The following is a 16,129-nucleotide window of genomic DNA, read 5'->3' on the forward strand; positions in this document are numbered from 1 at the left end:
GAGCACACCTTGCACGCTACATCTGGCAGGAATGTCTTGACCAGGGGCTACTAGTTGTATCCTTATAAAATGAGTTCAGAACATTTATGTCAAGGACGTCAAATAGGCGCCGATTCCTATGCGTAAATATGATACTTGAAATATGAATTCACAAATTTTGATAGACAGTTTGTGATTTTGCATTGATGCGCTTGTTACAAAACAGCTATTCTGAAATTGTATTGTGTTATGACATAATACATACAGTAGTTGCAATCAATATACAGTTCGTCAATTTATAATCCATTACCCCAGAGGGAAGTATGACAATGTTTTGAGTTTTGTCACTCCGAAACAGTAGAAGGCGCTATGCACCAATAGAATGCAGGTGTTCAACCGGTGACCCAAATGTTGACGCAAGGACAGTCGAAACATGACTCGAAATTTGTTTTACCGAGCTGCTAATATTGTCCAATTCAACAGGTTTACACATCTAGCTGGGTCAAGGTTACTTTGCACGCAAACTCAAGCAGAGCCACTGACTGTCAGACAGCAAAACAATGGAATAAGGTATTCAAGTTGTCAGCAAACTAACAAAGCTAGCTAGCTTGACTACTCTATCAGTGTTTGATTCCTGTGGTCAAAGACCTTATGCATTGGTCGGCGACTCTTTTGCAAAAGGTGTGCTCATGTCACGCGCATTGTACATAAGCTGTCCATTTTGGGCACGCGCTTCCATCTCTTTAATACAAAAACGGATCACCTGAAACGTGAAATGCTGTATCTAGCTAGTAAGCAATATGTTCTATAAAAATCTCACTATTACACTTCAGGTACACAGTGCATTGCTCGGTACTGTGTATTGATTTGTGTTCCTCTTTAAATTATTGTAACTAATTACTGTAACTAATTACATGTGCAGGAGAATAACCCTGAACAACCCCAAGAAGAGGAATGCCCTGTCTCTGTCCATGCTGGAATCACTGAGAGGCAACATCCTGGCTGACATCGACAGCGAAGACCTCAGAGTCATCGTCATATCAGGTAAGATACCAACAGAGTGCTGATCCATGATCAGATGTGCCCCTTGGTCCCCCCTTCATAAACACTGTTGTATTGTGTTATGTGTGTTCCAGCTAAGGGCCCAGTGTTCTCCTCTGGGCATGACCTGAAGGAGCTGACGTCAGCACAGGGCAGAGATTACCACACCAAGGTGTTTCAGGCCTGCTCAGAGGTGTGGTTCACTGTCGTACTGTATACAAATATACTGTACACACACATCATCATCATTATTGGCGGTCGCTCCAGTCGAGTATGATTGTCCTCCATAGAGTCTTCTATTTGGGGGCCTTCAGATGGCTGTGTACATACAGTACACACACACACACACACACATTCTCATCTACAAACACACTCATACCTCTTGTTGTTATTGAAGGTTATGACCCTGATACAAGACATTCCCGTGCCTGTGATTGCCATGGTGAATGGGGTTGCCACAGCAGCAGGATGCCAGCTTGTTGCCAGTTGTGACATTGCCGTGGTGACGGAGAAGTCCACCTTCGCCACGCCAGGGGTCAACGTGGGTCTGTTCTGCTCAACACCAGCCGTGGCAATAGGAAGAGCTGTCCCCAAGAAGGTAAACACACATGCACACAAACACACACTGTGCAGCACTGATATATTCTGATATTTTACAGGTCGCCATGAAGATGCTGTTCACAGGAAGCCCGATCTCGGCCCAGGATGCTTTGAGGCACGGGCTGGTCAGTAAGGTGGTTCCTGAGGAGCGTCTAGAGGAGGAGACGTTAGCCATCGCACGGCGGGTCTGTCAGGCCAGCCGGCCCGTTGTAGCCCTTGGCAAGGCCACCTTCCACAGGTGTGTCTCTCACTCCACAGATGTTTTACCACACTGTAGCACTCAACCCTTCTGCCTACCATGTATTCATTCCTTGTTTGCATTACGTTTCGATGTTTTTGTTGGTTTGAGTGGATATCCACTGATAGATATCCACTATCCACACTTGCATGCAAAAAGACAGCAAAAGACTCCCTCATTTTTGTCTAGAAAGATAAATACTATATATATGTGTAGTTTTATACATATTTGAATCATAATTTCATTTAATTCCTCTCCCAGACAGATGGCCCAGGGGCGGGATGCGGCCTACGCTACAGCCTCTCGTGTCATGGTGGATAACCTCGCTCTCAGAGACGGACAGGAGGGGATACGGGCCTTCATAGAGAAACGGAAGCCTGTGTGGACAAACAAAGCAGAGAAGGCCAATGACGAGTGATGTCTGCTGGGCTGGCCTACCATGGCCTGTGAGGGGTGCACGGGCTGGTGAGGGGTGCTTGGCCTGCTCGAACCAGGGACCCTCTGCACACATCAACAACTGACACCCTCAAAGCATCGTTACCTATCGCTCCACAAAAGCCACAACTACTTCAAGGTCTCAGAGCGAGTGACGTCATCGATTTAAACGCTATTAGCGCGCACCCCGCTAACATGCTAGCCATTTCACATCAGTTACATCAGCAGCTTCTGGAATGGAGAGGGAGCATGTGGATGGTTGAGGTGTTAAACTCGACCCCAATTGGACCAGAACCCATCACAGAACACACAAGTGCTCGAGGAGGACATTTTGAAATTAAATCCCTGTTGATTATTGTAGTGATCATCTGATGAAGGGATACTGCAGGGCTGTCTTCATATATGCTCATAGGAGGGGGTGAGGTGAAGGGTCTTGGAAAGGTAGATACTTGAGATACACCCATGGTCAAGGGACTCACACAGGACATAGATTGGGAACTTCTGGTGAGACAGAATGTAAATGTTTCAAGGGGCAATCTGCAGTTGAAACAATTAAAAGGCGGTCACTCCGCCACTGATTTGGTAAAAAGCTGATGGATGGGACTGGAGAAATGTAACCACTCTAAAATTCATAGACAGAGCTATGGATGCAAGGACTGACCGTCTATGAAATACAAATGTGTTTTGAGGCTATACATTGTTTACAAAGGCGTTAAACAAGCTTATATTTGTGTTTCTGATAGGGTACGACAATAGAACTAAGCTCATGAGGAATGTGTTAAGTTTTATTCTTCAAAAATCAATTGGGTATATAAAGTGCATTCGGAAAGTATTCAGACCCCTTGACTTTTTCCAAATTTTGTTATGTTACAGCCTTATTCTAATTTAATCAATATTAATCAACATTGTTTTTCCTCCCTCATGGATCTACACACAATACCCCATAATTACAAAGAAAAACAGGTTATAATTCTTTGCAATTGTATTAAAAATAAACTGAATTATGACATTTACATAAGTATTCAGACCTTTTACTCAGTACTTTATTGAAGCAGCTTTGGCAGCGATTAGAGCCTCGAGTCTTCTTGGGTATGACGCTACAAGCTTGGCACGCCTGTATTTGGGGAGTTTCTCTGTAGCAGGTTTTCATTAAGGATCTCACTGTACTTCGCTCCGTTCAGCTTTCCCTCGATCCTGACTAGTCCCTGCCGCTGTAAAACATCCCCACAGCATGATGCTGTCACCACCATGCTTCACCGTAGAGATGGTGCCAGGTTTCCTCCAGACGTGACACTTGGACTTCATGCCAAAGAGTTCAGTCTTGGATTCATCAGACCAGAGAATCTTGTTTCTCATGGTCTGAGAGTCCTTTAGGTGCCTTTTGGACAAACTCCAAGCAGGTTGTCATGTGCCTTTTAATGAGGAGTGGCTTCCATCTGGCCACTCTACCATAAAGGCCTGATTGGTAGAGTGCTGCAGAGATGGTTGTCCTTCTGAAAGGTTCTTCCATCTCCACAGAGAAACTGTCAGAGTGACCATCGGGTTCTTGAACACCTCCCTGACCAAGGCCTTTCCCACAGTTTATTTTTCTAGGATTAATCTTGGTAGTTCATCATTCGGGAGCCCACTGTGTTCTTGGGGACTTTCAACACTGCAGACATTTTTTGGTACCCTTCCCCAGATCTGTGCCACGACACAATCCTGTCTCGGAACTCTACGGACAATTCCTTTGACCTCATGGCTTGTTTTTTTTCTCGGACATGCACTGTCAGCTGTGGGACCTTATATAGACAGGTGTGTGCCTTTCCAAATCGTGTCAAATCAATTGAATTTACCACAGGTGGACTCCAATCAAGTTGTACAGTAGAAACATCTCAAGGATGATCAATGGAAACAGGATGCACCTGAGCTCAATTTCAAGTCTCATAGCAAAGGGTCTGAATACTTGTGTAAATAAGGTATTTTTTAAAAATGTATTTGTATACATTTGAAAACATTTCTGAACCCGTCATTATGGGGTATTGTGCGTAGATTGATTTGAATCACTTTTAGAATAAGGCTGTAATGTAACAAAACGTGGACAAAGTTGAGGGTTCTGAATACTTTAATGCACTGTATATTTCTGAATTTAAGTGAAAAACAATATATGTACCATTCAAATTACCTCTTTAATGTATTAAACAAAAATAAAATACATTTACTAAAGAACTGATGAAGCCAATCTTCTGATTATTTTATATTTAAACATAATAGGCACAAATACATGAATGGGATACAGAGGTATTGTATAATAGATCCTGTGTTTAGTTCAACCTGCACTGGTTACATGGTGGCTGTGGGATTGAGGCATCCATTGAATGTTTAACAGTGGCTGTACTACCACCAAAGACAGTGCTACTAAAGTACAGTAATGTTCCATGTTCTATGCATTAGCACTGTACCGCCACATGATGGCACCATTGTATCCCTTGAGAAGCAAAGGTCTGATAAAAGGCAAATTGAGTGGAGTGTTCAGAACTTTTTTTAAATGATTTTATGGTAGCCTATTGCTATGACCAAATTCCTAGTTTGGCCCACATACAAATATTTTGATCTCAATAAATAAAGTACAAGACAATGTGCTAAGTGAAAAATAACATGCAATACTCTTAGTAAAGCACGCAGGGGTCCTGGAAAAACTGGCCTGTATAATCCTATAAGAAAAAATGGTCTGTAAAATTAAGATGAGGGTGTTGGCAGCTGCATAGGGTTGGAAGAGGTTGCAATTCATTTTGACTGAAGTTTCTCTCCACTAGAGGGCAGTGTTTCCTCAAATATCAGCAGATGAATAACGTTGGCACTTCTTATCCCTTTTTCCAGTATCCGGCGTGAGCTTTGTGGTCCATGCATGTAGAATATGTACGAAGACACTTCACTGATGTATGAAGGGAATAGCAATAACATTCTTACAGAAATAAATCCACACACAAATATACAGACACATGATCAGAAATGCACACCCCAATTTGCTTTATTAAGTAAAGAAAAGTCTCTGAAGAATGACCTGAAACCATTTTGCAATTAATTATTTAACAAAAAGAAGGAATTACTTATTTGCATGTTCAAATAATAACAGTATAATTATAACCGTGAGAACGATAAGCATTGTATCAAAAAGTACATAGTTGAGAATCAGCACTAAAAGGGTAGTTGGTTGAATATGTATTCAAATGTGTGACATCACACTACAAAGTAGTATGTACAGGTCAGTAAGTATTGATGTGTGTATATGGAATGATTTAATATGTAAGTGCTGGTAACTGAACAGCAGTGAATGTGACTGCTGAAAATACAAGACATGAGTTGACAATTAAAGCATATTGCGGCTTAGTAAGTACTTCAATACCAGTACACATTCCCCCTCTATAGAAACCTCTTGCAGCTAGCTGACACCTACTCTGTGGTGATGAAAATACCGTACTGTTAATATGCAATTAATGTTCATGTAAACTTTTCAGAGGGAAGTAAATCGTACACTACCCTCAGGGGAGAAAAGGGGTGTTTTTTCTACGAACGACAAAACAGTTCACTGTTACAGTCTCAATATGGGGTATAAAGCAGACACTGGCCTCGATACCCAAACATACTGTACACACTATTCGGGTTACAGAAATGCTATGCAATGACTAGAAATGACAGTGGTCGCTAAACTGAGCGACAACAGAATAATCTCAATGAAAAAATTTAAGTTGTAAAAACTGTCCTTATACAGTGGAGGTGCTTCAGACTTTAAATGATTTATTTTCGACAATGATTTTAAATCATCACTGATCCGTAATTCTACTATTTGACATAGCTTTGTTTCTTCTTTCAGAAAAATAAGATATTCACAAGCATATAGAGTAAATTGACCTCTAAAGTAGATATTTTGGAAGTAACTCCGAAAAAAATAAAGATGGAAAAGAAAAATGGAATCACTGAGTTTGTCTCGCCAGGAGAAGTGTCCCCTGCTACTCATAACGTTTCAATAACTCAGTATATTAACAAAACATCATTTACTGTACATTTTCAACTCTAAAATATATATATACTTTTAACTCCTGTCGTTAATGATTTAACATCCGAAAAATAAAATAATCAATCTTCAGTGGGTTTTCAAAAGGGATCCATAAAAACGTCAAAAGCTGGTATCCTGCAGTATGACTTTTAAGGTCAGAACGTCACATATAAAGCACAAACCAAAGTAAAACCCCTTAACTCCAGTAGGACTCCCGCTTGTCTCTGCTGCCACAGTGTCAGTGACTACACCTCAGTGTCTTTCTATCCCTCTCTCCTCCTCTCACAGCAACATAGACTCCTGCATGGTGAACGCCTCTGGTGCGTGCCTGTAGTGTGGTCCTCCGAACAGCGGGGGGAGCTGTTGCCTCATGGTGAGCTGCTGCTGCTCGTGGAACTGTGTCCTGTAGTGAGCCAGGCCGTCAGGGCCGGGGGGGAAGGTGAACTCCTGCACGGGGGACATCTGGGCCCTATGGAAGCTGGGGGATCGGGGAACACCTCCAGGGGCATGTGTCATGTCACCACCTTCCTGCTGCCCCCACGGCTGCACTTCCACTGCCCCTCCCCGGCCTGGCCCCTCAGACAGGTAGGGCGGGGTCTGCTCCCCTCTCCTGCGCCCCTCGTACCTGTTGTAGTCAACAGGAGAGTGCACCGGATAGGCGGCTGCAGCGGAGGTGAGCCGTGTGGGCTGGCGCAGGTATGTGGAGGCGTTACTACCAGGGCTGTCCAGCTGCTGTATGGTGCGCGGGGCCAGCGGGCCTACAATGGTCCGGGGGGGTTGGGCTGAGCTGGGAGGCTGCCTGTGGGTGGTGGCATAGGAGTTGTTCATGAGGGCCTTCTCCGGAGAGTGGCTGGGTCGCTGGGTGGTGACGTACGCTCTCTCCCCATACATCAGACCCATCGGTGGGGTGCCTCGGGAGGGCGGGGGGCCGTAGTGCCTGTCCTCTCCCAGTCCCCTCTGCTCAAGGCTCACACTGTACGGGGGGTAGTGGAGTGGCACCATAGCAGGCCGGCCGGGGGAGTACTGCTGGGGGGGCGTGTGGTACTGGCTCTGGCCGTTGGGGTGGACATAGGGTTTACCCCCTGCAGGGCTGTTGAGGGACAGGGCAGCAGGGATGGGGCGTTTTGCCTGCCTACCCACTGGTCCTTGCAGGCTGGGGGTGGGGGGTAGGGACGGCGTCTCGCTGCGTCTCATCTGCGACGGTGGCCTCTCCAGCTCCAGGACCTCCACAAAGTCCTGCTCTGCCCCCCCGGGCACGTTGTCGTACTGAGAGGCGTTGGAGCCGCGGTTGGAGCCTGGGATCAAGCCCCTGGAGCGGGGCCGGCGGTTGAGCAGCAGGGTGTCGTCAGGGCTGGAGGGGGCCGGGGAACCACCGCAGCTCAGCTGGATCTCCCTAGCCGCCGCTGCCTTGGCCGCTTCCAGCTTGGTCTCGGACGGCTTGACCCAGCGCGGGGCGATGTCTTTACGAAAGCTGCTGGAGGCGGCATTGGAGTTGTGGTTGGCCGTGGCGTGGTTCTGAGGCTTCCCTCCGTCCACCACTTTTGTAGGAGGGTTGTTATGTGGCGAGGGAGAGGGCGCCGGAGATGGTGTAGGTGTGGACCCTCTCTCTGGGGTAGCAAGGGGGGGGGCGGAGGGCTGTTTGCAGTGGGGGTCGAGGTGGACGGAGGGCTGTTTGCAGTGGGGGTCAAGGTGGACGGCGTTCTCTCCGGACCCCCGTGATCTGGCCTCCCTCTTCTCAGCCTTGTGCTGCCGGACCAGCTTATCCAGGGAGTCCCTGCCCGCCCGGTTGGGGGGTCGGCTGTCCCGCTGGTGCTCGGGGGAGGGGCTGGGCGCTTTTGGGGGCTCGGCCGGCTGCGCGTGGCTCTGACCATTCGCCACGTGGTTCTGGTTCACCGCCGGCTCTGGGGGAAGCTGCCCAAGAAGCTTCTTGGGATACTCGTCCTCTTTACCTGCACAGATACAACAGACAGGCAGGTTAGAGCACCTGGAGGGAGAACACAAAACGGCAAAGGCATGTTTTCAAACAATGAATATTAAAAAAGGGCAATATGGATTCATGCAACATCACTGCCGACGGGGGGTGAAAATAAAGAGAGAATTACATTCACCACAACACTGAATAATCACGTCTCCACAGGCGAGAAACCAACCAAGGACATAACAAAATACAACATCTGAAATATATCTGATATTAAAATCCCAGAGTGCGAGCCAGAGGCATCCAATTAGGAAGTGCCATTCAAAAGTGTAGACTGAAATAATATGTTTTCACTCAGTTTCATTAAAATGTACTTAGCTGCAGCAGCAGGCCGACTTCAAAAGGTCAGACTGAAATGAGCTAACGGACTGTACTTAAAGACTTTAGAAGCACTTGTAAGAGGTTAAGTAGGAAACATGGCTGAGTTAGCACTCAAGGACAAAAACCATAAATATCTCAACTCCATGCTGTTTTAAACTCTATTACTTGATGAGTATATTATTATTACTTCTATTACATAATCGTATCTACCAGTGTCACGAAAAAAAAAGTACAATACAGGTGACACAGATACAGAGAAACAGAGAGTGAAGGTGTGACACTGGATGTGTTGGGCTCTGGTAGGAACAGTATGTCCACAATCACCATAGAAACCAGGAGACACAAGCTGGAGAAGAGGAAGTGATGTGACAGGACCAGGAAGTGTTATGAGTTTGAACCAGGAAGTGCTGTCACTGACTGTTATTGAATCCACAAACTAAAGTGGCTCTCTATTGTGTAAAAAAGTGTCCCATTTTCCTGTCCTTAGACTGAATGGGTGAAAACAATATGGAGAAACTCTGCCTGTAAGTCACAGCCTCCATCACTCCTACACAGCTTCCTGCCCTTCTCTACTTTCACGTAGAACCACTGATCTGAAAAGCCTGGATAAGGGAAATAATGGCTCTTAGGTTGGGGATAAAGGAAAGGAGACAAGAAGTCGGAAGCCATTCAAATGTATTGGGACCCAGCCGAGAGCAGTGCTTTATTGCTTTCACCCACCCAGTCTTCTCAGTTTGGACTCAGGAGAGGAAGCCACTTGAGACTATTGAGGATTCACCCAGGAAATATGTGTTCACTGATACAGGTGCTTAAGGGTTGCCAAGTTAAGGGTAGGATGCAGTCTCCACCCCACAATCAAACGTAAACACAGACAACAACCTATTCAAACCTTTGTTTAGCCTCTTATTAAAAACCTCATCCAGCAATTTAACTGTCAAAGTTGGAAGAGTTCTGGGTTGAAGATGAGCGCAGAGTGCTGCAGTCAAACAAAAAGCATCCGCTGTTGGATGATACTTATTATCCTGACACCAGGAAGAGAAAATAGCTCTCTCACTGTGTGTGTGTGTGTGTGTGTGTGTGTGTGTGTGTGTGTGTGTGTGTGTGTGTGTGTGCGCGCACAACCAGGGTGGTAGGATGCCACAGTACATTAGGACATTTGGAGGTTAAGCCATTATGTAGTCTACAATGTTGAGCGGTGACCAGTCAAAGCTTTAGGCAAGATGTATCTTACTAACTGAAAGTATTGACTTAAAGTATCTTATTAACTGTAAAGTAGGAGTTAAATGGTTACTACTGTATTGATAATGACTATCTGCAGTACCTCACTAAAAGCAGTCAGAGACAAAGATTTTGGGAGTAATAGAGAAGGACAATCCCTCCACTACAAAACTCCAAGTTAGCTTTAAAACAATAGCAGCCTGGCCTGAGTTGCAGTAGCTACTGCACAAGGTTGCGGTAACATTGTGAGAATGCTCTGTAGGAGAACCCCAGGGCTGCTGGGTAGACAGGCGACAGACAGACAGACGTAAAACGGAGGGACTGACGGAGGGAGGGAGGGATGGACAGATGATGAAACAGGGGAACACCAGTCAGGATAGCCCACCGGTTACTGTCGTAGGAGGGGATGTGGCCCCCACTCCCACCCACACTTTTGTAGGCTGGGCCGAACCATTGGGAGAAGAGGGAGAAGAGGCAGATTAAGCAAGAGACAGAAAGCAAGATGAGACACAGACTGCTATCACTAATTACTACTACCACTGGTAATACTACTACACAGCAGCCAGCAGGAGAGCTATGTGAGTGTGTGTGTGTGTGTGTGTGTGTGTGTGTGCACTTGAACTGGAACTGTGTGGTTGAGGGTGAATGTAAGTGAAGTAACATATGCAGGGTGATACATCCGTGTGTGTGTGTGTGTGTGTGTGTGTGTGTGTGTGTGTGTGTGTGTGTGTGTGTGTGTGTTGATATTTTGAGCTTGTGTGTGGCAGTTGTCTAATCTGTGTGTGTGGGACAAATGTATAGCCTACTGTAATCAGTGTGTGTATGAGATGTGTTGGGGGCAGGAGGCTACCTGGTGCAGCCAGCTCCAGTTTGGACTTCCTTAGCTCCAACATGTTGTTCTGCAGCTGCTCAATCACAAAGTCATCCTCATAGAAGAAGTCCTTGGCCAGAGTCACCTGCAGAAACTCAACCAGATCCTCCATAGACAGCTTCAACAGGTGCTCTGCAAACAAACACACACACACGGTGTGAGAACACTTTCTCCTGTGCAGTTTGAGGACAGTCACAGATCTTAGAGGTTAGCGGAGGTGGTTCAGTGAACATGAACGGCAACTTTGCCTGAGACCTGAAACTGGGACTTTAGTTCAGCGGGCTAAAACAGTCTGGTGACGCACAGACAACCACGTGGTCACAAGGCGACCACGTGGTCACAAGGCGACCACGTGGACACAAGGCGACCACGTGGACACAAGGCGACCACGTGGTCACAAGGCGACCACGTGGTCACAAGGCAACCACGTGGTCACAAGGCAACCACGTGGTCACAAGGCAACCACGTGGTCACAATAGCACAATCCTACTGTTCTGGTCTTACTCTTGTGCAGTTTGAGGACCGTGTAGGACATGGCGGTCAGAACTCTCTCTCCCTCCAGGATATAGATGTCCCAGATCCGCAGGGTCAGGGTGAAGGGGGTCTGAGGGAGAGATTGGAAGAGAGAGAGAGAGGAAGAAAGACAATGAAGGAGAGAGAAAGAGATAGAGAGAGAATGAGTGAGCCAGAATGGAGGAGAAATAAATATATTTTCATAATATAATTTTTAACACTTTCTTTAGCCCAACACCCGTAGTAGGCATGGTGTGATAACGACTGTTGCTTTACAAAGACATATTTAGAAAAACTGCAGGCCTAAAGGATACAGAGGGAAGGGGATGTGATTCAGTCACTCACCCTGTCTAACATTCTGATACAGAGGGAAGGGGATGTGATTCAGTCACTCACCCTGTCTAACATTCTGATACAGAGGGAAGGGGATGTGATTCAGCCACTCACCCTGTCTAACATTCTGATACAGAGGGAAGGGGATGTGATTCAGCCACTCACCCTGTCTAACATTATGATACAGAGGGAAGGGGATGTGATTCAGTCACTCACCCTGTCTAACATTCTGATACAGAGGGAAGGGGATGTGATTCAGTCACTCACCCTGTCTAACATTATGATACAGATGGAAGGGGATGTGATTCAGTCACTCACCCTGTCTAACATTCTGATACAGAGGTAAGGGGATGTGATTCAGCCACTCACCCTGTCTAACATTCTGATACAGAGGGAAGGGGATGTGATTCAGCCACTCACCCTGTCTAACATTCTGATACAGAGGGAAGGGGATGTGATTCAGCCACTCACCCTGTCTAACATTCTGATACAGAGGGAAGGGGATGTGATTCAGCCACTCACCCTGTCTAACATTCTGATACAGAGGGAAGGGGATGTGATTCAGCCACTCACCCTGTCTAACATTCTGATACAGAGGGAAGGGGATGTGATTCAGCCACTCACCCTGTCTAACATTCTGATACAGAGGGAAGGGGATGTGATTCAGTCACTCACCCTGTCTAACATTCTGATACAGAGGGAAGGGGATGTGATTCAGCCACTCACCCTGTCTAACATTCTGATACAGAGGGAAGGGGATGTGATTCAGCCACTCACCCTGTCTAACATTCTGATACAGAGGGAAGGGGATGTGATTCAGCCACTCACCCTGTCTAACATTATGATACAGAGGGAAGGGGATGTGATTCAGTCACTCACCCTGTCTAACATTATGATACAGAGGGAAGGGGATGTGATTCAGCCACTCACCCTGTCTAACATTCTGATACAGAGGGAAGGGGATGTGATTCAGCCACTCACCCTGTCTAACATTCTGATACAGAGGGAAGGGGATGTGATTCAGTCACTCACCATGTCTAACATTCTGATACAGAGGGAAGGGGATGTGATTCAGCCACTCACCCTGTCTAACATTCTGATACAGAGGGAAGGGGATGTGATTCAGCCACTCACCCTGTCTAACATTATGATACAGAGAGAAGGGGATGTGATTCAGCCACTCACCCTGTCTAACATTATGATACAGAGAGAAGGGGATGTGATTCAGTCACTCACCCTGTCTAACATTCTGATACAGAGGGAAGGGGATGTGATTCAGTCACTCACCATGTCTAACATTCTGATACAGAGGGAAGGGGATGTGATTCAGCCACTCACCCTGTCTAACATTATGATACAGAGGGAAGGGGATGTGATTCAGCCACTCACCCTGTCTAACATTCTGATACAGAGGGAAGGGGATGTGATTCAGCCACTCACCCTGTCTAACATTCTGATACAGAGGGAAGGGGATGTGATTCAGACACTCACCCTGTCTAACATTCTGATACAGAGGGAAGGGGATGTGATTCAGTCACTCACCCTGTCTAACATTATGATACAGAGGGAAGGGGATGTGATTCAGCCACTCACCCTGTCTAACATTATGATACAGAGGGAAGGGGATGTGATTCAGTCACTCACCCTGTCTAACATTCTGATACAGAGGGAAGGGGATGTGATTCAGTCACTCACCCTGTCTAACATTATGATACAGAGGGAAGGGGATGTGATTCAGCCACTCACCCTGTCTAACATTCTGATACAGAGGGAAGGGGATGTGATTCAGCCACTCACCCTGTCTAACATTCTGATACAGAGGGAAGGGGATGTGATTCAGCCACTCACCCTGTCTAACATTATGATACAGAGAGAAGGGGATGTGATTCAGTCACTCACCCTGTCTAACATTATGATACAGAGGGAAGGGGATGTGATTCAGTCACTCACCCTGTCTAACATTCTGATACAGAGGGAAGGGGATGTGATTCAGTCACTCACCCTGTCTAACATTCTGATACAGAGGGAAGGGGATGTGATTCAGCCACTCACCATGTCTAACATTCTGATACAGAGGGAAGGGGATGTGATTCAGCCACTCACCCTGTCTAACATTATGATACAGAGAGAAGGGGATGTGATTCAGCCACTCACCCTGTCTAACATTCTGATACAGAGGGAAGGGGATGTGATTCAGCCACTCACCCTGTCTAACATTCTGATACAGAGGGAAGGGGATGTGATTCAGCCACTCACCCTGTCTAACATTCTGATACAGAGGGAAGGGGATGTGATTCAGTCACTCACCATGTCTAACATTCTGATACAGAGGGAAGGGGATGTGATTCAGCCACTCACCCTGTCTAACATTCTGATACAGAGGGAAGGGGATGTGATTCAGCCACTCACCCTGTCTAACATTCTGATACAGAGGGAAGGGGATGTGATTCAGCCACTCACCCTGTCTAACATTCTGATACAGAGGGAAGGGGATGTGATTCAGTCACTCACCCTGTCTAACATTCTGATACAGAGGGAAGGGGATGTGATTCAGCCACTCACCCTGTCTAACATTATGATACAGAGAGAAGGGGATGTGATTCAGTCACTCACCCTGTCTAACATTATGATACAGAGGGAAGGGGATGTGATTCAGTCACTCACCATGTCTAACATTCTGATACAGAGGGAAGGGGATGTGATTCAGTCACTCACCATGTCTAACATTCTGATACAGAGGGAAGGGGATGTGATTCAGCCACTCACCCTGTCTAACATTATGATACAGAGGGAAGGGGATGTGATTCAGCCACTCACCCTGTCTAACATTCTGATACAGAGGGAAGGGGATGTGATTCAGCCACTCACCCTGTCTAACATTCTGATACAGAGGGAAGGGGATGTGATTCAGACACTCACCCTGTCTAACATTCTGATACAGAGGGAAGGGGATGTGATTCAGTCACTCACCCTGTCTAACATTATGATACAGAGGGAAGGGGATGTGATTCAGCCACTCACCCTGTCTAACATTATGATACAGAGGGAAGGGGATGTGATTCAGTCACTCACCCTGTCTAACATTCTGATACAGAGGGAAGGGGATGTGATTCAGTCACTCACCCTGTCTAACATTATGATACAGAGGGAAGGGGATGTGATTCAGCCACTCACCCTGTCTAACATTCTGATACAGAGGGAAGGGGATGTGATTCAGCCACTCACCCTGTCTAACATTCTGATACAGAGGGAAGGGGATGTGATTCAGCCACTCACCCTGTCTAACATTATGATACAGAGAGAAGGGGATGTGATTCAGTCACTCACCCTGTCTAACATTATGATACAGAGGGAAGGGGATGTGATTCAGTCACTCACCCTGTCTAACATTCTGATACAGAGGGAAGGGGATGTGATTCAGTCACTCACCCTGTCTAACATTCTGATACAGAGGGAAGGGGATGTGATTCAGCCACTCACCATGTCTAACATTCTGATACAGAGGGAAGGGGATGTGATTCAGCCACTCACCCTGTCTAACATTATGATACAGAGAGAAGGGGATGTGATTCAGCCACTCACCCTGTCTAACATTCTGATACAGAGGGAAGGGGATGTGATTCAGCCACTCACCCTGTCTAACATTCTGATACAGAGGGAAGGGGATGTGATTCAGCCACTCACCCTGTCTAACATTCTGATACAGAGGGAAGGGGATGTGATTCAGTCACTCACCATGTCTAACATTATGATACAGAGGGAAGGGGATGTGATTCAGCCACTCACCCTGTCTAACATTATGATACAGAGGGAAGGGGATGTGATTCAGCCACTCACCCTGTCTAACATTCTGATACAGAGGGAAGGGGATGTGATTCAGCCACTCACCCTGTCTAACATTCTGATACAGAGGGAAGGGGATGTGATTCAGTCACTCACCCTGTCTAACATTCTGATACAGAGGGAAGGGGATGTGATTCAGCCACTCACCCTGTCTAACATTATGATACAGAGGTAAGGGGATGTGATTCAGTCACTCACCCTGTCTAACATTCTGATACAGAGGGAAGTGGATGTGATTCAGCCACTCACCCTGTCCAGGAAACACTGGAAGAACCACTTCATAGTGTACAGGCTGGTGAACACCTCCTGTGTGTCCTGAAACAGAGGCCAATGAGCCATTACCACTCCGTGTCCGTGTGTGTGTACGTACGTGCGTGCATGCGTATTAAAAAATGTCAGTGGCCTTGGTTTAACAGCAGTGGTGAATCCGCCAATGTGCCCAAGGCCCCATATTAAAAGCAGAATAAAAGCCATGTTTGTCTGTCTGTGTGTGTGTGTGTGTGTGTCTGTGTGTGTGTGTATGGTTGTGTGTGTAGACATGGCATTTCTTTCTCATTCCACCACCCTTTAATCTCAACACATCAAAGGCTGCTGCTGTGCCACTCAACTCAGTACCCCATACCAGCAGGCTTAGGGCTGTCATTTATATACCACTCCCCCAGGCTGTGTGTGTGTGTGTGTGTGTGTGTGTGTGTGTGTGTGTGCGCGCACTCTGCGGGCCTC

General features: G+C 46.5%; 2 protein-coding genes across 4 annotated transcripts in view; one reads left to right on the forward strand and one right to left on the reverse strand.

The window, feature by feature from the left end:
• The first annotated feature begins 259 nt into the window (after positions 1-259).
• On the forward strand, positions 260-2,972 carry LOC120032257 (enoyl-CoA hydratase domain-containing protein 3, mitochondrial-like). 2 transcript variants are annotated; one of them, XM_038978265.1, is made up of 6 exons: positions 260-549; positions 902-1,023; positions 1,116-1,213; positions 1,418-1,618; positions 1,680-1,858; positions 2,124-2,972. In XM_038978265.1, exons 1-6 carry the CDS (start codon positions 413-415, stop codon positions 2,221-2,223), a joined length of 837 nt encoding a protein of 278 aa, XP_038834193.1. In that variant the 5' UTR covers positions 260-412; the 3' UTR covers positions 2,224-2,972. The 2 variants fall into 2 exon arrangements, with proteins under 2 accessions (XP_038834193.1, XP_038834191.1); XM_038978263.1 differs by having other exon boundaries at positions 270-549; positions 2,120-2,972.
• A 2,313-nt stretch (positions 2,973-5,285) lies between these two features.
• Positions 5,286-16,129, reverse strand: part of LOC120031920 (USP6 N-terminal-like protein) — a 79,193-nt gene continuing 68,349 nt past the window's right edge. For both annotated transcript variants that reach the window (XM_038977777.1, XM_038977778.1), the window contains 4 exons: positions 15,656-15,721; positions 11,222-11,321; positions 10,697-10,849; positions 5,286-8,278 (listed from right to left, as the gene is read on the reverse strand). In XM_038977777.1, coding sequence (XP_038833705.1) covers positions 6,612-8,278; positions 10,697-10,849; positions 11,222-11,321; positions 15,656-15,721 — 1,986 coding nt within the window. In that variant the 3' untranslated portion in view covers positions 5,286-6,611. The remainder of the gene's footprint in view (positions 8,279-10,696; positions 10,850-11,221; positions 11,322-15,655; positions 15,722-16,129) is intronic.

Source organism: Salvelinus namaycush, chromosome 38, assembly GCF_016432855.1.
Source record: "Salvelinus namaycush isolate Seneca chromosome 38, SaNama_1.0, whole genome shotgun sequence".
Taxonomy (NCBI): Eukaryota; Metazoa; Chordata; class Actinopteri; order Salmoniformes; family Salmonidae; genus Salvelinus; species Salvelinus namaycush.